Below are 26707 nucleotides of genomic sequence, written 5' to 3'. Positions count from 1 at the left end.
TCTTTAAAATCATCATTCTGAACTCTAGTTCCGACATCTTACTAATGTCCGTATTGATTAGGTCCCTGGCAGTCGGTACTACCTCTTGTTCTTTTTGTTGAGGTGATTTTTTCCATCTTGTCATTTTGTCCAGAGGAATAGATGAATGAGAGAACAAAATGCTAACAGGGTAACAATGGCCCCAGAAAATATACACTAAACAAATCAGAAAAGACCTGAAACCTGGGGAAAAGAAAGGGTAAGGAAGAAAAAAGAAGAAGAAAAGAAAAAGAGAAACAAACAAACAAAAACAAAATAAAACAAAACAGAATATGATCTAATATCATCAAGCTGGTGCATAGATCAGTGCCACACACTAGATTTTGGGCATATTTTGATCTGCTAGAAGAAAGTGCCTCCCAAAATTTTAAAGAAAGAAAAACTTATATATGTACAAAAATAAGGGTTAATACGATGAAGGGATGGAATACGACTGTAAAGATGAATATTATAAAAGATTTTATAAAAGGAATTGCTAAGAAGTTGGTTGAAAAAAGAAACAAATAATACATTATATGTTAAAAAAAAAGAAGATAGCAGGAGGGGAAGAATGAAGGGGGGGAAATCAGAGGGGGAGACGAACCATGAGAGACTATGGACTCTGAGAAACAAACTGAAAGTTCTAGAGGGGAGGGGGGTGGGGGGATGGGTTAGCCTGGTGATGAGTATTAAAGAGGGCACATTCTGCATGGAGCACTGGGTGTTATACGCAAACAATGAATCATAGAACACTACATCAAAAACTAATGATGTAATGTATGGTGATTAACATAATAATAAAAAATAGTAATTAAAAAAAGAGAAGATCCCAAAAGTTTCAGTCAAAAAAATAGATCACATATGAATCAGAATGGCTTCAAACTTTTCAAGAGGAACTTTAGAAGATAGAAGATAAGGGCACAATGTCCCCAAAAGTCCCAGGAAACATTATTTACAACCCAGAATTCTGTATGCAGTCAAAAATACCAATTAAATATGAAGTTAGACACTTTTTAGACAGACAAGGTCTCAAAAATTTACCTCCCAAAGTTTCTTTCTTAGGAAGCTAGAGGAGATTCTCCACCAATGGGAGAAAAAACCAAGAAAGAACAAGAAATCTAAGAAACAGGGTTTCAAGTCAAGAGAAAAGCAAAAGGAATCCCCAGAATAATAAAGAGAGATCCCCAGTTGGACACCGGAAGTAGTTTCACCAGTCAGAATGGAGCAAGACAGAACCCTCCAAGAAAGTTATTTCCAAGAAAAGAAAATTTATCAAACATTCTGATAAGTTTGAATAATGTAAGAAGCAATTTAGACAAGGGATAGTTTGAAGATGAATTAGTGATGAGCACATTAAAAAAAATAAGCATAATGTGTTAAAAAACAAAATTACAATGGTAAATGTACAACACATTTAATCCCAAGGAAAACAAGAAGCTGTATGAGAAAGGAAAAAACATACTACATGACTCAACTGTGACCAGTTACAATGACATAAATCCTGGACACTGATCTAATCAAAATCATAAAACATACAGGAAGCACAAAAGGGGGTCAAGTTTGGGAGGAAAATATAGTTCAGTGTGGAGCACGGTAAGTTTGAGGCACAGTGTATTATCTAAGTGATGACAACTAGCAGGTGATTAGAGATGCAGGACCCAAGCACACAAGAGAAATGAGGGCTGGAGGTAACACTGCTGAAAGCCACTCACTGAAAAGATGAGAGTTCAAGCCATGAGACTGATGAACTGGGATGGAAGAAAGGTAACGAAACTGGTATTCAAGGTTAGATGCTTGAGGAACAGCTCTATTTAGGTGGCCAGGTAGAAAAGATAAAGAAGGGGTTAGAGAGATAAAAGGAAAAAGTAGAAAACACTGATGTCAGAAGAGGAGTTTCAAAAAGGAAATATAGGTGGTTGATGAGGGAAGAAGAGCTGAATACTGGTAATACAACAAAAAGAGTAAGTCTTGGAAAAGAAAAATATCAGATTTCACACTAATCCAAAGAGCATTAACCTTTACAACAAAAAGAACAGAGACTGAAAATAAAACTAGATTTTACATGCTTCAAAGGACTACAAGAAAGATGGGACCAGGCTTAACAAGTTTTAAATATTGAGTGAATAGTCAGGAAATGGAGGCAAGTACAGGTGGCTTAAGAAGTCTAGCAATAAAGGGAAAAACAGAATTACTATTTCAGAGGATAACATAATCCATGGAGAATCAAAGGTTTTTCACTTTTTGGTTTTAGAAAGGCCCAAGAACATGTGTAGGCTGTGGGAAAGGATCCCAAAGAGAAGAAAAGCGAAAGATACAAAAAGAAAGAAAAAATAATTAATGAAGCAAAGTGTGCAGGGGAAAAAGAAAAAAAGGAACAGTGGGCATAAGTAGAGAACTTTCTGGGAACTGAGATGAGAAAAAAGAAAGGAAATTGGGATTTTTATGGCAATTTTTGAGGAGACTTACGGAAGAGAACTCTTAATGGGTGGTGTCAACCCTCTGAATAAGTAGGTATGAGGTAAGGTAATCTCCAGAGAATGAAACGGATTCAGTGACAAGATTGGCGGCTTAAGAACAACAGCATAAGTCTGGAATTGGAACTATGATGAATACAGCAAATCAATTAGGAATGAACGGACCATAACTTGGCAGCAAGGAAAGCCAGTTGAGCTGCACACCTTAAATTTATAAAATGGATAAACAGTCTGGTTTCACAAATGTCTTGAACATTAAGCAACCTAATAATAATGGAATAATGCTAAGGAAAATGGAATTGTGCCAGAACTTGGAATTAGCAACAGTTGTAAGATGGAAAAACTTGACTTGAGATATAAAGTGCCTTCTTCTGAAGTCATTCACTCAATAGAAAAGAAGAAATAATAGGTTCATATAACTGAAAGACTGCCTCATAAAAGGGTTGTCTTAACCCGTCCAAGGGTATTCTGAAAAGCCTCCTCTGATATGGATTGTCCTAAAGGAAGAGAAGGTTATTTAGTGTTTGCAGGTAACATGTCATAGAAGTCAAAATCTGTTTACCTGAATATTCTACCTAAGAATGCTCCCAACATCTACTAACAGCTAGAAAATTCTTTAAAGTAGAATTCTACCCAGAAAGGATTACTAGATGCCCTGAAGTAATTTATACAAAAACAAGTTATCTTCAGTCAGCAAAGAGAAATCAAAGATTCAACCAGAGGATCAGCATCAGAGATTTCACCTTCCTGTAACTGAGGAGTTACCTATCAACGTTAACAAATCACCTTCTCTAGTGATTCTAACAAACAAAATAGTGCCTGGGAGGGTTCAAGTATTTCCCTGGAAAAAATATATGTCAAGAAAATTTATTGAGGGGCGCCTGGGTGGCTCAGTCATTAAGTGTCTGCCTTCGGCTCAGGTCATGATCCCAGGATCCTGGGATCGAGCTCCGCATCGGGTTCCCTGCTTCACAGGAAGCCTGCTTCTCCCTCTCCCACTCCCCCTGTTTGTGTCCCTGCTCTCCCTATCTCTCTGTCAAATAAATAAATAAAATATTAAAAAAAAAAAAAAAGAAAATTTATTGAGTGCATGTTTTGAGAAGAATTCTGTAGTATGAACTTGAGAGTACAAGAAGATGCAAGGTCTCTGCAGATCATAAATCTATATTCAATCTTATCAAAGAAAAGAAGACATGAAAATGACTGAACTGAACAGCACATTTACAAGTGGAAATGAGAAGATAAACTGAACAGTTTCTATCAATATATAGAGATATAGATAGAAGGAGGGATGTATTCAGAACCAGATAGATGGATGTGGTAAGAGAACACTTTCTGAAGAAGGCTTTGCATAAAGGTTTGAGGGTCATTAAAAAATATGGGCAAGCGAATTGGACGCCAAAAATCCCAATAAAGACTAATGAAATATATACAGGAACAGTAGCTGACAAATTATCTTGCCTAGAATAAACAGTATTAAGGGGGCTAGAAGAAACAAACCGGCCAGGAACTGAGGGGTAGCAGAATGACTGAAGGTAAAGAGCCTTACAGGTGTACCTGATGAGCCTGGGTTTATCACAATTTATAATGTGGTACTTTTGCGTCCCAGCTGAAAGTGGCAAGATGAAAATAGAGGTAGAGAGTTATTCTAGCAGTTCTGTACCAGGATTAGGAGAGAGGAAGAACACATCTTAGAAAGCTGCTATCAAACCTAAGGATATGACAGCATGAACCACAGTAAATACTATGGAATGGGAGGGGAAAAGGTAGACCGAAAGACTAGGTCAAAGATGGATTAGACTTAAGACCAAAGAAAGAAAGGAGAATCAATGAAGAGGAGACTAGAATGATGGTAGAGAAAGGAATAATAAAGAAAGTAGGATTAGGATTTTATTTGAGAAGGTGAAAATTTAAAGAATTTAGTTTTTTTAGGACTATAAATTTCAGGAGCCTGAATATACTTTATTCCCTAGTTCTGAGTTTTTCCTGCATAGGACATCAGGAGAAACAGGAAAATATAAAATAAATGGAAGAATAAAGAATAAATAAAAGCAGGGCCTTTAAAATTTGACTCCACAAATCTCAAAATTTTATGGAGCCATAAATACATGCTTAAAAATTAAGAATTCAAACTATATGAACTTTAAAGCATAAGGCAGTAAACCATTCATAAATAATCATTATAACAAGCAATTACAGTTATATTAAATATGCTCCTGGAAGTTGAAAGAAAAAGCTCTTCCTGTAGAAATGAGAAGAGAAACCTATTTCTATAACCGCATCATAAAACACAAAATTACAACCAATTTAAATAAACAAAAGTGTACCTTTAATGTTCCATCAGCTGAACAACTAGCCAAAAGCTTATCATCTGGTGAAAATCTGCAGTGATTGACTGAATTTGTGTGGCCAAACATGGTATTTCGACATTCTCTTTGATTCAAATCCCAGAGCTATTTGAGAAAGATAAAAAGATAACTAAAAAACTAGTACTGAATACGGAAAAGTTAGAAATCTCATAACATTCTTCCTTCACTCCATTTAAGCTTTTTCAATTACAGAAAAATGTTCAATCATATTAATGAAAAGGTGTCAAACACAAAGGGGAACTTGTGATTACCAAGTAATGGGGCAGCCCTTAGATCAACACCTAATCTATTAAGGGACAAAAAGCTTACCTAAGCTTTTAGTCTGAGCACTAAGTAACCAAATAATTACTGCTTATTTTAACAAAGTAGTTTGGAATCATTATCATTTTATTCAGCTCTCCAATAAGTAAATGCTCCCAAATTTTTTTAGATGCTAGGTTACCCAGTCATTTCTAAGATTTCCCAATGCAAATCTTGAGTCTACTTACTAAGCTAAAAATCTTATTAATGCTCTAAAAAGTGACTTGAAAAATACAAAGATAGCAAAGATAGATATAAATACATTTGACAGGAAATATAAGAGGCTTGAAGAGCAAGTTAACACCTCTAGGAAGCAACTATCCAAATCCAGAATCCACACGACAAATGACTCAATTTCTCTAAGGATCAAAAGAGGCAGAGGGGAAGGAGAACTTCTCCAGAATAAAAGACATTTAAGAGACGTAACAACCAAATGTCACCTGAAATTTGTATTCTGTTTCCAACAAATCTATGGTAGAAAGATATGGTTTTTTGGGGGGCACCTAGGGGCTCAGTTGTTTAACCGTCTGCCTTTGGCTCATGTCATGATCCCAGGGTCCTGGGATTGAGCCCCACCATCATGCTCCCTGATCAGTGGGGAGACTGCTTCTCCCTCGCACTCTGCCCTGCCCCCTGCTTGTGCTCTCTCGCATGCTCTCTCAAATAAATAAAATAAAAAATCTTAAAGAAAAAAAAGATACATTTTTTTAAGAATGATGGGGAAGGGGAGCCTGGCTAGATCAGTCAGAGGAGTGTGTGACTCTTGATCTTGGGGTCGCAAGTTCAAGCCCCATGTTAGGTATAGAGATTACTAAAAATAAATAAACTTAAAAGAACAATGGGGAAAAGTGAACATGGACCAGATAGATCACAAAACTATTATTTATTATGTTAGGTGTGATAATGGCATGGTACTTAGGTTTAAGACCTCAAATATGCAAGCTGAAGTATTTTGGGCGCAACGACATGATATCTGCGATTTGTCCCAACATGCTCCAGCCAAAAAAAAAAAAAAAAAGGGAGGGGGAGAATAAAATAAGATTGGCAAAATATTAATAATAGTGAGAGCTAGACAATGGATACCACAAGGGTTTATTACTGTACTCTCTCCTTTTGGGTATGTTTGAAAAGTGAATAAAATATAAATAAAAAGGGCTATAGTCCTCTCTGGGGATTTATGCTAACTATATTAAACACGGAAGGAGAAATCATCCATCCCCAAAATTAATATTGACAAAAATCCTTTGGAAATGACCAGTGAGGTAAGTCCTATTCTTCATGTCCATCTCCATCTTCGACTTCTTTATCCTAGCCCTAGGTAAATTCAGTTTTTCAGATAAGGCAAGTCACATGGGGGCAACTTCAGATTTTCGTATTTTCATTGCCTTCTCTCAGTTCAAGAGTCACAAGAAGTGAATTCTAATTGTCCACATGGTAATACAGGTGTGGTATGGCAGATTTTAAAGTAAAACTTGTCCTCAATTAAAACTGTTGACTAAACAATAGAACCCATAGATCTCTCTTTGGTCTTATATCCTAGAGCTTTTTGTCTATAATTAAAATGAGGAAACATAAACTTCTTCACCCTACAAAATGTTAAAAAAGAAACATCAAAAATTAATCATAAAATAATACAGAAGTCTTAGTTTTTTAGAGGTGGATTTATTCAATAAGATAAAGCATATCTGAGTAAAAATGAGCTATGATTATAAGACTACATTAGTCTGTTATTTTAATCCAATCCAGTGTTTTCAAATTGTGCTATGCAGGCCCCTAAGGATTCCAAAACATGTCTGAAAGGGACTACTGGGGGAAATAAGAGAGGGAACAAGAGAAGAAAAGCAAGCTCAAGGGCGCCTGGGTGGCTTAGTCAGTTAAGTGTCTGACATCCGCTAAGGTCATGATCTCAGGGTCCTGGGACAGAACCCCACATCGGGCTCCTCGCTCAGCAGCTGAGCTTCTCCCTCTTCCTCTGTCCTCCCTCCCATCCCCGCTCAAGCGCGCGCACCCACACACACTCTCTCTTTCAAATAAATAAATAACGTCTTTAAAAAGAAAAAAATGCAAGACCACACCCCACTTCAACCAGAGCAATGGGCTTTGTCTGTTACACACTGAGCTTCTATGTAAGTTTTCTTTTGGAGGAAAAAAAAAAAAAAAGATAAAGTTTCAGCTTCCTGAACTGAAGGGGAGAGGGGAGACAATTTTCAATATTTTCTGAAATTTTTAAAAATACTGTATTTAAAAAAAAAAAAATACTGTATTTAAATGTCAAACACAGAGTCTATGAGGTTTTCCAAACTGAAATGGTTTGCCCAAACCTCCCAAAAATATAATGTCCCTTTGCAAAGATGGTGTGACATTAAAAAAGGGTAGAAACCAAACCAAAAAACAATCCAAAGGAAGTTAGTGAATCTTTCTGGACCCCCAGAAAATTTAATCTAGCTATCTTCAATATGCCATTTAAGAGGAAAAAAAGATAAAATCTTTTATAATTTGTAACTATAAAGCATTATCAAATATATATAAAATGCATATCTGCTTTTAGTTTTAGTTTCTTTTTTTTTCTATCAGCACCTTTTTTCGTTCCTCCTTCTAATAACAACCTCTCTTCTGAATCAAGCCCCACTTATAATTCAAATAGAGCTGACCTCACTTCATTTGTCCCATTTCTACATGGCTGAACTTGTAATCTTTAACCAATTCAAGGATTCCATATCCTATTGGACCACTAGGGTTATTTAACAATGAGCATATAAGCCAAACCAGGTCAAATAGTCTTCTTTAAAATTAAATCTATGGGACCTGGGAAAGAGTAAGTTTCTCTTCCTCTGTGACTATAAGCTGTAAGACCCACGTAAGCCTGTAACTGAGAACAGCCATATTTCCTGCCACACAGAAAGAACACGCCTGAACCAACAAAGAGAGAAACAAAATCTAAAAATGGAGGGGGGATTAGACTCCAAGAATGTAATTTAAGCATCTGGAATCAGTTATGCCTAAAGCCATGCTCCCTTTAGACTTTTCAGTTACATGAACCAGTAATTTCTTTTTTTTTGCTTTTTTTGGCTTAGCTAGTATGGAAGTTCCTATCACTGCAACCAAAAGAGCCCTGAACAATACAAGAGAAAATCAAAAAAGATGTTCTGATGCACCTATCAAATTTGTGCACGTAATTCTCATTATCCACACTTACTTTGAGGAAGCAGTCACTTGACGCAGTGGCTAAGAGAAGGTAATGACTGTTGTTGGTAAAGTGGCAGCAGTTGACTTGCTCTGAGTGCTCATCATAGATATGTACTAGTTCCCCCGTCACAGAATTCCAAATCTAAAGAGAATAGAGAAAATAAAATTTACAACTACCCCTTACTTTCAAAGGGAGAACAGAAGAGCAAACCAATGTGAGCTGTTTTGTGGCAGATCTTCCCAGTCAGACATAATACCCCCCTTCTCTAAAACATGTCTGTATTTTTCCAGGATGTCTTTTTAAAAATTACAAGCCTACACGTGTGCCTTTCTATAGCACAATTAGAATCCCATGAAAACATTACATTCTTCAAGGGCAAGACTGCACATGTTCACATGAATGACAGTAGGCAGAGAAGTGCTATAAAAGGAATGGAATAATGGACTTTAGATCAGAAGGATTAACTCCAAGACCTGGCTCTACCATTTATAATTTGTGTGTCCATCGTCAAGTCTTTAATTTATCTGCATCATAGTTCCCTCCTCTGTAAAATGAGGATACTTATTCCTGCCCTTGTGTACACAATTCAAATGAGATAAAGGACATGCTAAGTGTGCTGCTGACTTCAAGGTATCAATAAAAAGTAAAGGCAGATGGATCAGTGAAAAAAATTAAGGCTTTAGATTCTGAGGGAAACCTAGCTTTGAACCCTGGCTCCATTAGTTATCCGTTAATGTGAGCTTGGGCAAATGACTTCATCTCTGAACCTATTTTCTCATCTGCAAAATGGGATCAATACTTACTCTGCAAGTTGTAGTGAGAAATTGATAATGTAATATAACAAAGTGTGTAGTATAAAGCCTCACAGTGTTAAATTCCCAAGCAAAAGTAATCATCATTCTAGTTACTATGTAAGACAACAAAGCAGTGTGTTCTAACAATAAACAAAAGAAATAAATTACCTAGTCTTCACTGGGCTCTGAACTTTTTAGAGGTATTAATGTCCCTCTCATAGCATTTTCTTTTTTTTTTTTTAATTTTTAAGTAAGCTCTATTCCCATTATGGGGCTCAAACTCATGACCCCAAGATGAAGCGTCATATGCTCTACCATCTGAGCCAGCCAGGTGCCCCGCATTTTTTGTCTTATCAAAGCACTCACCAGAGGTCCAAAGAGTTTAAGTTCTTTAATAGACATTTGCGCCTCTTGTTCTATATTTTGAGTACTTAGAAAACAGAAACTCAGAGTTATCTCCTTTTATTCCACATAGCTCTTGACTTTGGAACTGTGCAAGACTGGCGAACTCCAAGCCTGACTCAGTAGTGGCTATGGAGTTAATTAACTGGTTGGTTGTAAAGCCACCTACCTAGACAGTCCAATCTATCAAGAAGTAGACTTTTCCAAGGTCTTAATTTGTCTGGACACCCCAAAGTCTTCTTCAAGTGAGTGCAGACCCCAGGAAAACTTCCAAGCCAATTTTCTTGCTCCCAGGTCCACTAAGACCCACCCCATCTAGCCAGTTTCAACAGTCCGTCCGTCCGTCCTTCCTTCCTTTCTTCCTCCCTCCCTCTTTCCTTTCTCCCTTTCTTCCCCTCTCCCTTTCTTTCTTCCCCTCCCTTTCTTTCCCTCTCCCTCTCTTTCTTTCCCTCTCCCTCTCTTTCTTTCCCTCTCCCTCTCCTCTCTATTTATCTATCTACCCACCTACCTACCTATCTACCTATCTACCTATTTATTTGCAGTACTCCCACCAAGTCAGGATCCATCTCTTTTTTTTTTTTTTTTTAAGATTTTATTTATTTATTTGACAAAGAGAGACACAGCGAGAACAGGAACACAAGCAGGGCAAGTGGGAGAGGGAGAAGCAGGCTTCCCGCCGAGCAGAGAGCCCGATGTGGGGCTCGATCCCAGGATCCTGGGATCATGACCTGAGCTGAAGGCAGACGCTTAACGACTGAGCCACCCAGGCGCCCCAGGATCCATCTCTTTTTAAAAAGCCTGAAGCAAGAGGCACCTGGGTGGTTCAGTCGGTTGGGCATCCAACTCTTTGATTTCGGCTCAAGTTATGGTCCCAGGGTCATGAGATCGAGGCCTGTGTCAGGCTCCATGCTGGGTGTGGAGCCTGCTTGGGATTCTCTGTCTCCCTTTCCTTTCTCCCCGCCACCCCGCTCTCACATGTGCACACACTCTTAAAAAAAAAAAAAAAGCCTGAAGTGAGGTGTTTGGGGTGCCTGAGTGGCTCAGTTGGTTAAGCGTCCAACTCTTGATTTCAGCTCAGGATCGTGAGATGAACACGGGGGCATCAGGCTCCACACTGTGTGAAGCCTGCTTAAGATTCTCTCTCTCCCTCTGCCCCTCCCCCGCCCAACCCTCCCCACTCCACACTCCCTCTCTAAAAGAAAAAAATCTGGGTTGCACACTTCACAAATTATGTATTTTACAACAGGAATCCAATCTCAGTAATTTTGTGCAGCAACACTTTCAATCACAATGCCCTCAAAGATTCCAACTGATATTTTATCACACAGACCTATCAATAATAAACAAGGCAAATTCATTAATTTGTAATTGTTTCTCCCAGCTGTCTGGTAAATATCTCAGGCTGAGAAACCTAGGCATTTTTGCTGGTGCTTAAAAATAGACAGTGTTAATTTGCAGTGGATAAAAACTGGTTTGCTTCAAGTCTGTAGATTAACAGGCAAGAGTCCTTTACCCCTACTTATCCTAGTCCCTCCACTATGGAAAAAGAAAATGAATTCTATGGTAATTACAACTCAAGAGAAAAATATTTCCCTACCTTCACTTTTTTATCCACTGAGCAGGTTGCTATTAATCTGTCATCTGCAGAGAATGCACAACAAAGCACTTCATCCTCATGAGCCTTGATTTCTAGCAGTTTCTCTCCTGTTTCAGCTTTGAACACCTGCACAAGCAACAATAAAATCTTTTTACCATAAACCAATGGCCACCATTCAATAAAAATCTTTCTTTAAAAGACCTTAATCCATAGTATTTTGCAATAGTAATGAACCTTGGCAAAACCACTCTAAAAAGCAGAATATCTGTCAGAGTTTATATGTCTTAACATAGAGAACTATCCCTTATTAAATGACTGTAATATCAATAAAAAGAGCCGGCAGAGTATAGCTTCAGTTCTTGAGATTAGTTTGGCAAATTCTTTTTTTCTTCTTCTTTTTTTTTTTTTTAGTTTGGCAAATTCTTAAACAGAAAACATTTCATTCAATATGTTTTCTTTCTGGGGCTCTAAAGCCAAAATTAATAAAATTAGTAATAAAGCACACATATAAAAATAAGGTTTACAGTCATAATTTTGCAAAGACTAAACCTAATCTAAATATCAGTTTTAACTAATCTGATCCCGTTTCCTTCAAAATCAAAAAGCAGAGCACAAATTTAAAGAAAAGCACTCATTCATGTATTCCAAAAACAAATGAGAACTTAAATTCCTTCAAGCACCTTAGGAAATAATCTAGTCTGATTCCTGTTCATAGTCAGAATCTGTGTCTGAACCTGTGATAAGGTAGGTATTTTACCTAATCACTGTTTTTTAATCAGAGCCCTGTGCACTGTGATATGGAGTCCTTATGTCTTTTAACAATTTGCACTTCCTCATTACTCTTAGAGGGCTCATGGATGACAGTAACGGATTTGCTAGGGTAAAAGGTACTTTTATGTCACTTGGCAACTTTAAAATTATGAAAACACACAACCATATCTTCTAAATTTCCAGAGACAGCTTTTATAAAATGTTCAAGAGATTTGGATTTCTCTAATTCTAATGTGCAATTTTCTTCAATTCTAGGATTTAAATATATTCTAATATGTACAGTATTCGGTACATGCCTCTTTCAATTTTTCTCAAGAGATATGTTTTACCTGTAGGGTTTTATCAACTCCACAAGAAGCTATTCTTTGACCATCCTCAGAAAAGCAAGCATGGTAAACAGCATCTGTATGGGGGCGGACAACTAAGCGGGAAAGATTCTTGATGTTTTTTTTGTTTCTACGTACAAGGAGAAAATGAACAGAAACCCAATAAGTAAAAGTAATATTTTTTTCAGTAATAAAGTAAACTGTCTGTTAACATTGTTGTGTTGCCAAAAATACAAAATTCTTAAAATTAAGTTACCAGCATGTAAATGACAGCATAGATCTCCTGAAGGAAAAAAGTATTACGAAAGTGGCTTTTTAAGAGAAATGCTACCCTATATAAAGCAACCTGTCAGGTGCTGCAAATGTCAGAGTTGGGAGAAATCTAACTAATCAAACACATGTTGTTTTCTATTTTCCTTTGATATATTAATGATAACATATGCAGAGAAATCATTATGTAAGGATACCCTCAAAAAAATCTCCATTGTTTTTAAAGGGAAAGAAGCCAGGGCACCTGGGTGGCTCAATCAGTTAAGCAACCCGACCCTTGATTTCAGCTCAGGTCATGATCTCAGGGTTGTGAGACTGAACCCAGCATAGGGCTCCACACTGGCCATGGAGTCTGCTTGAGATTCTCTCTCTCCTTCTGCCCCTCCTCTCTCTCTCTAAAAAAATTAAAAATTTTAAAAAATAAATAAAAGGAAAGAAGCCATAGCAAAATGAAGCTCATTTCCTAACTAAAGTATGACACTACACCCACCATTAACAATGATGTACTTTATTTTTTTTTAAGATATTATTTATTTGAGGAGCGCCTGGGTGGCACAGTCGTTAAGCGTCTGCCTTCAGCTCAGGTCATGGTCCCAGAGTCCTGGGATCGAGTCCCACATCGGGCTCCCTGCTCAGCGGGAGGCCTGCTTCTCCCTCTCCCACTCCCCCTGCTTGTGTTCCCTCTCTCACTGTGTCTCTCTCTGTCAAATAAAATAAATAAAATCTTTAAAAAAAAAAAAAAAAAACAAGAGAAGTACCAGTCTTCTGCATTTAAAAAAAAAAAAGATATTATTTATTTGAGAGAAAGAGAAAGAGAAAGAGAAGGAGAGAGCGAACGAGCAGGGAGGGGGCAGATGGAGAGGGAGAAGTAGGCTCCCCACTGAGCAGGGAGCCCGAGGCAATTCTAGGCTCGATCCCAGGACCCTGGGATCATGACCCGAGCTGAAAGCAGACGCTTAACCAACTGAACCACCTAGGTGCCCCACGATGATGTACTTTAAATTTGCTCTTCTCTAACCACAATTATTCATAGAGGAGAAAAAGATAAAGCAACATCATTTTCTTTGTAACTATTCCACTAGTGCAGTTAATATATTATTTCTTATGGGTTAAAGGGGTAAAGTATTAGAACAGTGTCAGAATTTCATATACAGACACCCCTGTCACTTTGAGTACAAATAAATATGTTAAATGGCATTGTACTTATTTTAGGAGTCAGATAAAGAGCAAACCTACTTCTACTACTTATTAAGTGTGTAAACTTAGGCAAATTATTGAACCTAATAAGTTTCCATTTCCTCATATGTACAACAGGAGTAATGATACCTGCTCTAAACACTGCCTGGCACATAAGGATGCCACTGTTACTATTCTTTAAAAAAATTAACCACACATCTACTCCTGAAACCAATATTACACTATATGTTAACTAACTAGAATTTTTTTTTAAAGATTTTATTTATTTATTTGACAGAGAGAGACACAGCGAAAGAGGGTACACAAGCAGGGGAGTGGGAGAGGGAGAAGCAGCCCTCCCGCTGAGCAGGGAGCCCCATGCGGGGCTCGATCCCAGGACCTTGGGATCACGAGCCGAAGACAGACACCTAACGACTGAGCCACCCAGGTGCCCCTAACTAACTAGAATTTAAATAAAAACTTTAAAAAAATTAACCACACACAAGATGGACCAAATGAAAAAAGGGAACACAAAAGGTAAATCAGACTTAGATCTTGCCTAGAAAGTATTATAATTTATTAGAAGCAAAGAAACAAACACTATATGAACTAAGGTGATGAGAACCTAGAAGAAAACCAGGTAAATTACTAGCAAAGATCAGAAGCTTAGGCTAAAAAAATACTCTCTCTTTCCCCTTGTTCTAACGACTCAATTCCCCAAAGGTCAGAAAGTGACTGTTGCAAAGATGGGCATATAACAGACGGCCAAAAAGTAGTAAAGAAATAACAAATGAATGTATGAACACATAATTTCTTTGAAAGCTAAAATTCAGTTAAATTTAAGCTTATACCAATCTAAACATTTCTATAGAAAAAAAAATCTTTCTAGTACTAAAGTAAAGCATTCTTTGAATATGACCTGGTCAAACCCAGTTAAGATTCAGCTCACAGAATGACTAAGCATTCTGTGAGAGAACATCACAGGCTGAAACGCAGCTGATGGAATGGGAAGAAAAAAAAAAAGCAAGAAAAAGTGAAAAATCAAACTCAACAAGTCATAAGAGAACAAGAACTAAACCTATACCCATCTGATTATCAGACCATGTATTAATTCTATTTCAACCACTAACCAAAACATCAATTCAGTTAGATCTTCCACAAATTTCTTTTGCATACCAACTATATGGACCAGGAAAAATGCTAAATGCTATTCTTAATAACTAATATTTATTGAGGACCTTATATGAACTAGGTACTGTTCTAAGCACTCTGTGTGTGTATATGTTTGTATACACACAATATGTTTGTATACACACATACTCATTTAATCTTCTCAATAATGCTATGAAAGAGCACTATTAGGTGAGAGAAGTTGAATAACTTTCTCTGGTTATAAACAACCAATAAAGCAGAGCTGGGTTTCAAGTCCAGGCAGTCTAGAGCCAAAGTCTTAATTTTAACCTCCAAACTATTCTAAACTACAGAATGTATAGACTAGTAACAGAAAAACAGGCCATCACCATAAAGTGAAACAAATGTTATGATATAAAGTGAGCAAGTGTTCTAGAATACAGACAGGTTTACCTTAGCTTCAATGAATTAGGGAAATCGCCTACGGCAACCTATTTGGAAAGAGGGCCCGAGGCTAATAAATATTGCAGATATCAACCTAGAGTTCAATTCAGATATAAATTACACATGTGAAAAGACAGCCACTCATGTTCATTATTTCCAGCTGTAAGAGAAGCATTGCATATAGAAGGCACACGGAACATCAAGCTCAACAGACCCAGGACTTAAATTCCATTCAACAAGCTACACAAGCTTAGTCAAGTCTCAACATCTCTGTGCCTCAATTTTTTCATTTGTAAAATAGAGCAAATAATATTTACCTTCTAAGGTTTGAAGGTAAAATGAGAATTGTGCGCATATCGTATATAACAGACATTAAAAAGATGAGTTAACCCTCTTTTTCTAATTGATAAGATTAAGACAAGAGCAAAACTGAATAGACTCTTTTAGGAGTTAGAACAATCAAAATTCAGTGGAAGTTTAATGAGGGCTATGTGAAAGGTGAAGGGCTAATCACTTTATATCCAATATCTCATTTCAATCTTCATAAAAATAATACACCTCAAAGAATTGCTATCTCTATTTTATATATGAAAAAAAGAGCAACCTGTAATTTGTTCAAAATCACAGAACTATCAGGTTTCAGAACTGAGACTTAAATCAATGTTTGTGGCTTCAAAGCCCATGTTCTTTGCTAGTAAACTATGCTACAATAAGTAAACCATTTGGTATTATTTAGTATGACTGGTCAAAATGCCTACAGGCAAGCATCTATTTCTATAGACTCTTTGAAAATATGTATTTCTCCTATGCTCACTTCTCCAGAACTTTTCAATAAGTAAGAACGCTTATTAAAAGTTCCAGCCCTTTACAAAGTAGTTAAATCTTCCTGGAGTGAACTTATTCACTACCTGAAAAATAATGACACAGTTAGCACTCCACTCCCTTTGGTTTCTTTCCTAATCTACTTACATCCACTCCAGGTAAAGAACTCCATGATCGACCTCCTGCTTGGCCTGCAGCTTAGCTTGCTGATAAACTTCTGAAGTTTCTGGTTCACAGAGACCCAGCTGTACAATATTAGGAAATGGCTGTCGTCCAAGAAGATGTCCATTTAAAGATAAAAATTCCTGGAAATTTTCACAGACTGCACAATCCTATGAACAAACTGAAATCTCTTAGAAATATAACTAGACTCAAGATCTGGCATTTTTCTGTTTCTGTGATCTTGTCACTTTAAAGGCTTAAATGAGATATTCTCTATATGAGCTAAAATTAAACAGCCAACCATTAGGTAACAAATATATGGTGACCCTCTCCAGATTTTTAAACATAGTGTAAAAATCTCATTATCCAAGTATTACTTTCTTAATACATATTTGTGTAAAAAACAAAAAACAAAACAAAAAAACCCAGTGGACACTTTACTTCCTCAACTTTCAAACCTCAATCCCATCTACATTCCCAGTAGGCTAGGAAGCAAAATAATTAGAATAATCAAGGGTCAAAATGAGGAAATTATCTCTCTTTTGTCCCTTTTATTCTGCTCATCCCCACTATTAAACCTAGAATTAAATGACAATGAGATGCCCTTTAAGAACTTATTTTTCATACTAAGCGTACCTTTTCATCCAATATATGCCTGTATTCCACAAATTCATGAATCAGATGAGCAGGGCCTACGAGTTCAGTTTTTGCTTTAATCCAATCCAGGGAAAACATTAAAGTACAAAGTTCCTTTAAAAAAAAAAAAAAGTAAGATGAGGATACTGTTAAAGACATCAAAGAATTTTAACTCTACCATCCTTATCCTTTTTTTTTTTAAATAAAGATTTTATTTATTTGAAAGAGAGAGTGATCGAGAGAGAGAGAGAGAGAAAGAGCACAAGCCAGGGAGGGGGGCAGAGGGAGAAGCAGACTCCCACCTGAGCAGGGAGCCTGACATGGGGCTCAATCCCAGAACCCTGGGATCATGACCTGAGCCAAAGGCAGACACTTAACCGACTGAGCCACCCAGGAGCCCCTACCATCCTTATCCTAACACCACTGAAAGAAACGTAGCAGATAACTTAGAATTTAAGGACAGAAAGGAAGCTATTTTAAAAGGAACCAAATAAACATAAAATGGACCACACAACTTAAATCAAAATAAATTTTAGCTGGATTAAACACTTAAATATAAAATAGAAAACCTCAAAAAATTCTATAGGATACAGGCAAATATTTTTGTAACCCTAGGATGAAGGAAATGTTTGTAAACATGACACCAAAAGTACAAAAAAAAAAAGAGAGAGAAATGTGAACTTAACTACCTAAAAACTCAAAAACCTTCAATATAGTTGAAAACAATATAAATAAAATTTGACAAAAAATAAAAATACTTATTTACAACACATATGATAGATGAGGGCTTAATATTCTTTTTTTTATAGAAAATTCTAATAAGGGGCGCCTGGGTGGCTCAGTCGGTTGAGCGGCTGCCTTCAGTTCAAGTCATGATCTCAGGGCCCTGGGATTTAGTCCCACATCAGGCTCCCTGCTTCTCCCTCTACCTCTGCTGCTCCCCCTGCTTGTGTTTTCTCTGTCAAATAAATAAATAAAATCTTTAAAAAAAAAAAAAAAAAGAGTACTGCAGAGGAAGCCATGTTTTCAAAAACAAAAAAAAGAAAAGAAAATTCTAATAAAATAAGAGAAACACCTCAACAAAAAAAAATAGGTAAAAGCAATGTAGGCGACTCAATGCACAGAATAAAAGGCACAAATGGCCAAAAACCTCACCAGTAATCTAAATGAAACAACAAAGATTCAGCATGTTTTAATATCAGATTTCTAGGGACACCTGGCTGGCTCAGTCAGTTAAGCATCTGCCTTCGACTCAGGTCATGATCCCAGAGTCCTAGGATCAAGTCCCACGTCGGGCTCCTTAATCAGCAGGAAACCTGCTTCTCCCTCTGCCTGCCACTCCCCCTGCTTGTGCGCACACTCTCTCTCTCTCTCTCTGACAAAGTAAATAAAATCTTAAAAAAAAAAAATCAGATGGGGCGCCTGGGTGGCTCAGTCGTTAAGCGTCTGCCTTCGGCTCAGGTCGTGATCTCAGGGTCCTGGGATCGAGCCCCGCATCGGGCTCCCTGCTCCGTGGGAAGCCTGCTTCTCCTCTCCCACTCCCCCTGATTGTGTTCCCTCTCTCACTGTGTCTCTCTCTGTCAAATAAATAAATAAAATCTTTAAAAAAAAAAAAAAAATCAGATTTTTAAAGACTAAAAGCAGTAATAATATTAGCTGGAGTCAGAGGAAATGAACACTCTCACATACTGTTGATAGTGATGTAACTCAAGAGCACCTTTCTGGAGGACAGTCTGGTAATCTGTATTAAAATTCTAACTGTACATACCATTTGACCCAGAAATTACACTTAAAAAATGTGTCCTAAGAAAATAATCAGACAAGTGTGCTTAAGCAATCTAACTGTCCATAAGCCTCAATATACAATGAAATAGTATGCAGCTTCAAAAATTTTTTCACTCTATATAAACTGACATAAAAAGAGGACCATGAAATACAGTTAACTGGGGGAGAAAAAGGGATATAAGACTATTTCTATTATGATCCTATTTTGGGTTTAAAGAACAAGTATGTGGGGGTGCCTGGGTGGCTCAGTCAGTTAAGTCTCTGACTCCTGATTTCGGCTGAGGTCATGATTTCGGGGTTGTGGGATCGAGCCCTACATCGGGCTCTGCACTGGGCATGGAGCCTGCTTGGGATTCTCTCTCTCCCTCTGAGCCTCCCCCTGCTCACACACGCACTCTCTCTCCCTAAAAAAATTAAAATTAAGAAAAAAAAAGGATAAGTATGTGTATCTGAGCAGCAAAACAACTTGGAAAACTATACACAAAAGCATTAGCAATAATGTCATTTTCACTTTCTTTTTAGTTTTTTGCCTATATTTTTCCAATGAAAAATCTTTAAAAATTAGAAATTATCTTTAAAAATCAGAAAAAAAGGCTAAAAAGGTAAGAATAAACTGAATCCTGTCACACTACCATACATACCAAGTTTTAAAAAGATGCACTGACCCAATAATCCCACTTCAAAAAATTTTCAAAGGAAATAATGTAGGTGCAAAGACAACATTGTTCATTACAGCATCATAAAGGCAAAAAACTGAAAACCTAAATGTGCAACAATTACAGTTTAAGTAAATTTGGCACAAGTATTTATTGGAATACCTTCATTCCAAAGTGTATATTATTAAATGTAAACTATATTTTGCTAGGTGAAAAAAACAGGATACAACAATACACCATTTTTTTTAACCAAGAAATAACATACCTAAGCATAGATAAATTACTCAAAGTACATATGGTTTTCCAAAATGTTAACATTTTGAATAGTTGGTACTCATGATTTCAAATATCATCTATGTGGTGATGATTCCCAAATTTTATTTTCAGTCCATAATGTTCCCCCAGAAATCCAGATTCATATATCCAACTATATACCCTTTATTTACAGTCAGATGTCTTAATACGTATGAGACAGTATATTCAAAATGATTTCCTAACTCTCCCTTTACCTCTGAAAAATACCCGGTCTGCCCACAGACTTCCCAATCTCAGTTCAGGGCAACTCCATTCTTTCTGTTGTGCAAGCTTGGAGTCATCCTATAATGCACACCAAATCCATCATAAATCATGATGATGCTATATCATCACTTTCTCCTTCCATGCTGAGCACTTACTACTCCCAACATAGTATAAATTTACTTGTCTCCCCACAGAATGTAAATTCAATGAGAGCAGGGACTTTGTGCCTGTGGTAGATCCTCACAATGAAGAAGAATATACCAGTACCGAACAGGCACTCAATAAATATTTGCTGAATGAATGAATGTAGTTTCCCATTCTCCATTTCCTCTCAAAGCCTAAAAACACAAATCCATACTGCCCAAAAAGGAAAGCTACTAGTAAGAAGAGAGTGAATTTTTAGGTGGTTCATTTACTACAGTTACTAAGGTACCTTTCTAAATCACTGTAGGTAAAAAGTGTAACAAAAACAAAAATACTTACATAGGCTATAATCCTATTTTTACTAATAAAAGAAAATTCTAAACATAGGAGGAAATAGAAGTGAGATAAAAATAATTTTTAGGGCACCTAGGTGGCTCAGTCAGTTAAGCGTCCGCCTTCACCTCAGGTCATGATCCCAGGATCCTGAGATCGAGTCCCACATCAGGTTCCCTGCTCTGCAGGGAGTCTGCTTCTCCCTCTGCCCCTCCCCGACTCATTTTCTCTCTCTCTCTCTCTCTAAGAAATAAATAAATAGATCTTAAAAAATAATAATAATTTTTAAATGGGTCACCTTACTTTGTGCATATTGGCACTAGCCATGTGGTAGGCCAGAAAATTGTACCAATACATGCAGTCCTCCTGATCTGGTGAAAGAGTATGTGGCTGGTAACGTTTCTGGAACTGAGTGATTATCTTCTTATGTAAATCCTGAAACCCAAATGAAACATTTTAGAAGACAGAAATAATTTCATAACCTAAGCATCACAGTAACTACAGCTTACAAAGCTATTTAAAAATGTACAGAGAATCTACCCACAAAATACTTACTACAAAAGGAAAAAATTAGTAGCTTTACAGTGGAGAAACTAGCAGGTACCACTTTAACCAAGTGATCAACTTAACATCACTGACAACAAGACATATCAACACCCTGATATGATGCACTGAGGACACAACATGACTTCTGTAGTATTCTTGCCAAAAATATATAACCTTAATCTAGTCATGAGAAACCATCAGACAAACCCAAACTAAGGGACGTTATACAAAATAACTGGCTAGTACTCTTCAAAAGTGACCATGAAAGATAAAGAAAGCAAAGAATTTTCATAGATTTGAGGAAACTAAGGAAACATGACAATTATATGCAATATGGGATCTTGATCTGAACCACAAAAAAGGCATTGGGGGAAAGCTAGCAAAATCTAAATAAAATCTGTGGGTTAGTTAACAGTATTCTATCATTGTTAATTTTCTAGATTTGATAACTGTATTATAGTTATATAAGATGTTAACATTGGGGGAAGCTAGATGAAGGTACATGCATAAAACTCTCTATGCTGTTTTGCAACTTTTCTATAAGCCTAAAATTATTTCAAAATAAAAAAATTTTTAAAATGTACAGAGATGCAGTACCTGAAGTTGGTTGCGATTCTTCTCTATAAGGAAATCTACTTGAAGATCATGTAAATAATAACAAAATGATTTTCCATTCCGATCACAGAATAAGAGAGACTTATTAACAAACTCCTGCAGTATGTCTTCAACTTCTTCAGTTTCCATGTCCCAGAGAATACATAACACCTAGAAATCATTTTAAGCATTTAATATACCACAAAACTACAATTACCAGGATTGTAGATAAGGTGTTAACACACACACACACACACACACACACACACACACACACACACAAATCATATCTTAAAGCCCTGAATAACAGTTTCTCTTCCATTTCATATGAAAAAACTCAACTATTCGTCAAGATAGAAAAGAGAAGAAGTCAGATGCTTCTCCAGCCTCACTAGAACTAAGAATAGGAAATAATCTGAGTTCAACACCAAGCCCATGATGGAGACTAAGAGCAGTGGGATTTTTACAGCCCCCCACATACACCTCAGTGACATGGGTCTTAACCTTCCAATATCCTCTCTAACAACATCCTTGGTACTGTATCAAAAGTTACATGCCATAAATATCCAAGGACAAGGATTGTTGGTCCTTCTATTACCTTTGTAGGCACCTTAACATCCTTCTGAAGGATAGAAAGATCTGAGTAATAATCTTTGATGTCCTCTCTGAGCATTTCAACACTTATAGACATGGCTTCATCCAGAGCCTCATAATCATAAGATGAAGATTTCCTTATTCTCTTAAATTGCTTATTCTGAAGTTGCCTGAGGTAGTAATCCCAACGGTTGGGAAAATCACGTAAAAGTGCACCAATTAAAGACACTACAAGAGGAGAACCTAAAAACAGAACAAAACGAAACAAAAGTCACTGTATTAATACTGTCTCATTTCAAAATTACCACTAAGAGTCACTTTATTTATTTATTTTTTTTTTTAAAGATTTTATTTATTTGACAGAGAGAGACACAGCGAGAGAGGGAACACAAGCAGGGGGAGCGGGAGAGGGAGAAGCAGGCTTCCCGCCGAGCAGGGAGCCCGATGCGGGGCTCGATCTCAGGACCCTGGGATCATGACCTGAGCCGAAGGCAGACGCTTAACGACTGAGCCACCCAGGCGCCCCTAGAGTCACTTTATTCTTAAAAAAAAAAAAAATTCTGCTGCATGTTATCTAAAGCCTTAAAATATCTATCACTCTTGGATTCTCTTTAGATATTTATTCTAAGGAAGCCATTAGAAATAAGAAATACTTCCTCTAAGGATATTCATCACAGCATTATTTAAAATAGTGAAAAATCTTAAATAATAACAAATGACTGAATAAATTGAAGTTACCACAATATTATGCCATTGGTAATTTTTTTCAAAAGATACTTAATGACATGAGCAAATGTTCAAGATTTGCTATATGAAAAGGGAAGATTCAAATTGTGTATACCACTGTAATCTTAATATTTTTTTCAAAGTTTTATATGTCTTAAAAGACTGAAAGAAATACTCTTATGGTGCTAGTAATTACCAAATTATGGGTAATTTCTTTTTTTTTATCATTTTACACATTTTTTAAATGTTTCAAAAATGGACATGCATCACCTTTATAATGAATACAAACGAAGTATTCTTTTCTAACATATTTCTTAAGTCAGTTAACTCATTTGGAGTGCCTGGGTGGCTCAGTCGGTTAAGCATCCAACTCTTGATTTCTGCTGAGGTCATGATCTCAGGATCTTGAGATCAAGCCCTTGGTGTGGCTCCCCACTGAGTGGGAAGTCGCCTTCCCCCCTCCCTCTCCCTTTGCCCCTACCCCCTTGTGCACATGTGCACGCACTCTCTCTCTCTCAAATAATCTTTTTTTAAGAAAAGTCAGTTAACTCGGGGCACCTGGGTGGCTCAGTCGTTAAGTGTCTGCCTTCGGCTCAGGTCATGATCCAGGATCCTGGGATCGAGCCCCACATCGGGCTCCCTGCTCAGGCGGGAAGCCTGCTTCTCCCTCTCCCACTCCCCCTGCTTGTGTTCCTGCTTTCACTATCTCTCTCTGTGTCAAGTAAATAAAAATCTTTAAAAAAAAAAAAGTCAATTAACTCAAAACCAAGTACCTATTTGATGGCAAAAAGAAACAACAAGGTCTATTGAAGTATTAACAATAATGGAAGAAGTAATATTAAGAGCTGATAGATGTGACTATATAAAATTTTAAATTTCTGTATGTCAAATAAATACTACAAATGAAATTAAAAAGCAGACAAAAAACTAGGGGAAAGTATTTGCAAAAATATGGCAAAGAGCTAATACCTTCAGTAGTTAGAATGCCTAAAAATCAATTAAAAATACTAATATCACAAAGAAAAACTGAGTCAAGGATAATTTCTTAAAATGCAAATATTCAATAAGCCAGTAAAAAGTTTAACTTCACTAATAAAAAATGCAAATTAAGAGGATAACACCAGGGGCGCCTGGGTGGCTCAGTTGGTTAAGTGACTGCCATCGGCTCAGGTCATGATCTCAGGGTCCTGGGATGGAGCCCCACATCGGGCTCCCTGCTCGGCGGGAAGCCTGCTTCTCCCTTCCCCACTCCCCCTGCTTGTGTTCCCTCTCTCGCTGTCTCTCTCTCTGTCAAATAAATAAATAAAATCTTTAAAAAAAAAAAAAAAAGAGGATAACACCAGTTTTTACCTATCAAATTAGAATACTATTTTTATAAAATTCCAACCAAAAAATGTAAAACTCTGATTCTCACTATATTTTTTATCCTTTGGCAGAAGTCATGTCTTCATCTAACCCTTCCCACTAACATATTATGGGTGTTTATTAAATACTATTTTAATGAATAAATGAATACCAAAATATTATTATCTACTTAGGGTGTCAGAGAAGAACCTAAAATACTAAATATTCTAGTAAAGTTTCTGGATGTTCATGTGCTAAATTATCATATTCAGTAGCTTAATTTACAAAAGGGCAAAATTAATATCTCTATAATTCCTTCATACACAAAATAACCACACCTTTACATTCTTTTATAATACTGTGAGCTTGCTCTGGCAAATCTGCTTTCTTCATATTAACAAAAAGGGATAAAATTTCAAGTCCTTTTTCTTTTCCTAAGCCACTCTCCACAGAGACTACGTATTTAGGACCTGCAACAAAATCACAAGATATAATCAGTAATTTGGTTTAAGTATACTTAAATCTAATTGAATTAAAACATAAGGGAAGTAAAAAGTAAATTAATCCTTACCCATTACTGAATCTGTAACACTCTTGTCTCTGGTTGTAAGGAGAATTTGACACTGATTGTCAAAAGCTTTTAATACCCAAGGATCCCAAACATCATCCAAGATCAACAGAGACCTGATTTAAAAAAACAAAACAAAACTGTATTGAATCACTAATGACATTTATTATTTTAAGCCTCTTTTAAAGAAGGATAATGTGGGCACCTGGGTGGCTCAGTTGTTAAGCATCTGCCTTCAGCTCAGGTCATGATCCCAGAGTCCTGGGATCGAGTCCCACATCGGGCTCCCTGCTCGGCGGGAAGCCTGCTTCTCCCTCTCCCACTCCCCCTGCTTGTGTTCCCTCTCTCGCTGTGTCTCTCTCTGTCAAATAAATAAATAAAATCTTTAAAAAAATAAAAATAAAAAAGGATGATGTCACCAATGTCTTAAAATTTACAAAATAAAGATGTCTATTCATGGCCCTTCCTCTTTGCTATATTCCTTTCACAATATACTGAATCAAATAAAGAAAAAAAAAAAATTAGAGACTTTCCTCTCTTCCCACCCCAAAACAATGAATGCATTTTAAAGTTAGTGAACCTATAAAAAGTAAACTGTGTGTACCATGCAGGTGTTAAAAATTGGTTGCCGATACTTAAAAAAAGTATCCAAGTAATGAGATTTTTCTAATTCAGTTTTAAAGCACCAAAACTAAATGAGAACTGGGCTCAGGTTAGCTAAAATCAATCATATAAAAATAACGATATTTGAGGGATTCCTGGGTGGCTCAGTAGGTTAAGTGTCTGCCTTCAGCTCAGGTCATGATCCCAGGGTCCTGGGATCGAGTCCCGCATCGGGCTCCCTGCTCAGTGGGGAGCCTGCTTCTCCCTCTGCCTGCTGTTCCCCCTGCTTATGCTCTCTCTCTCTGTCAGATAAATAAATAAAATCTTTAAAAAAAATTTAAAAATAAAAACGATATCTGACCATTTTTTACCTACAAAACTAGCAATTTCATATGTCCCAACCTGATATAATGCACTAGCAAGAATATTACCCTTCATTTGGTACACAGCGGGGTTTTTCCCATCCATAAATCAGTTTATTTATTCCTAATGACAAAGAACCTCTGTGCCAATTCTTGATTGGTTTCTCCAAAAACTTTTTTGAACTCAGCAGAACAGATGGAGAAAAAATACAACTAAAAGCTAATAGCATAATTATACACTAGCATTTTTATCCTAGTGGCACACTACTTCTGTGCACTATAAAAAAAAAGATTCTGGGTACACATACAGACTGGAAAATTGCAAAAGTATAAACCAAAATGCTGCTGTGAGAGAAACAAAAAGGATGACTTCATTAGCCATGGTCTGATACATCTGATAGCATTTACAATATTTTCCTAAATAGTAATCACTTTTATTTTCGTAGAGAAGGGAAGCAGGACTAGGGAAAAGTTACTGCACTAGAAAAGAGGTAATCTTTAGTGGTCTTGAGGCCCCTGGGGGGTTCAGTCAGTTAAGCGCCTGACTCTTGATTTCAGCTCAGGTCATGATCTCAGGGTCGTGAGATCGAGCACCGAGTCAGGCTCCATGCTGGGTGTGGAGCCTGCTTGAGATGCTTTCTTTCTCTCTTTCTCTCTCCCTCTGCTCCTTCCCCAGCCCTATCTAACAAAGCAAAACAAAACAAAACATAGTGGTCTAAATCCCATTTCCTCCAGGAAAATCAGTACCAGTGCCTACCAAGGGGAGGGAGCAATAACAGAAGGATTTGGAAGAGAAAGAAGCCAGAGAGAAAAGAGCTTGTCCTCTGTAGAATCACCTAAGAGGCTTTTCCCAAATTACTACTCTCACCGAATATTCTGGTATTAATCCCCTTACCAATTTAAGAATCACTCAACCACTGCTACATATGAAAGTGTAGTGCATTATCAGCTGCACCAAGGAATTAAAAAAAACATTTAGAGCCATTGCCTAATTCTTACCCAATTTACTGTTGAACTCCCAAGGAAGGCTTTATTCATCTTTGTACTTGCAGCA

General features: G+C 37.0%; 1 protein-coding gene across 4 annotated transcripts in view; it reads right to left on the bottom strand.

Annotated features, from left to right (window-relative positions):
* Window positions 1-26707, bottom strand: part of APAF1 (apoptotic peptidase activating factor 1) — a 91821-nt gene that overhangs the window by 46487 nt on the left and 18627 nt on the right. For all 4 annotated transcript variants that reach the window (XM_032416326.1, XM_032416325.1, XM_032416324.1 and 1 more), the window contains exons 7-17: window positions 24692-24804; window positions 24459-24590; window positions 22055-22293; window positions 21460-21627; window positions 20620-20751; window positions 16880-16993; window positions 16229-16413; window positions 12242-12368; window positions 11142-11267; window positions 8358-8489; window positions 4820-4945 (exon numbers count right to left, since the gene is read on the bottom strand). In XM_032416326.1, the coding sequence (XP_032272217.1) occupies window positions 4820-4945; window positions 8358-8489; window positions 11142-11267; window positions 12242-12368; window positions 16229-16413; window positions 16880-16993; window positions 20620-20751; window positions 21460-21627; window positions 22055-22293; window positions 24459-24590; window positions 24692-24804 (1594 nt within the window). The remainder of the gene's footprint in view (window positions 1-4819; window positions 4946-8357; window positions 8490-11141; window positions 11268-12241; window positions 12369-16228; window positions 16414-16879; window positions 16994-20619; window positions 20752-21459; window positions 21628-22054; window positions 22294-24458; window positions 24591-24691; window positions 24805-26707) is intronic.

Source organism: Phoca vitulina, unplaced genomic scaffold (genome assembly GCF_004348235.1).
Source record: "Phoca vitulina isolate PV1807 unplaced genomic scaffold, GSC_HSeal_1.0 scaffold19, whole genome shotgun sequence".
Classification (NCBI taxonomy): Eukaryota; Metazoa; Chordata; class Mammalia; order Carnivora; family Phocidae; genus Phoca; species Phoca vitulina.
The sequence above is the reverse complement of the archived record's forward strand: the minus strand, read 5'-3'. Positions and strand labels throughout refer to the sequence as shown.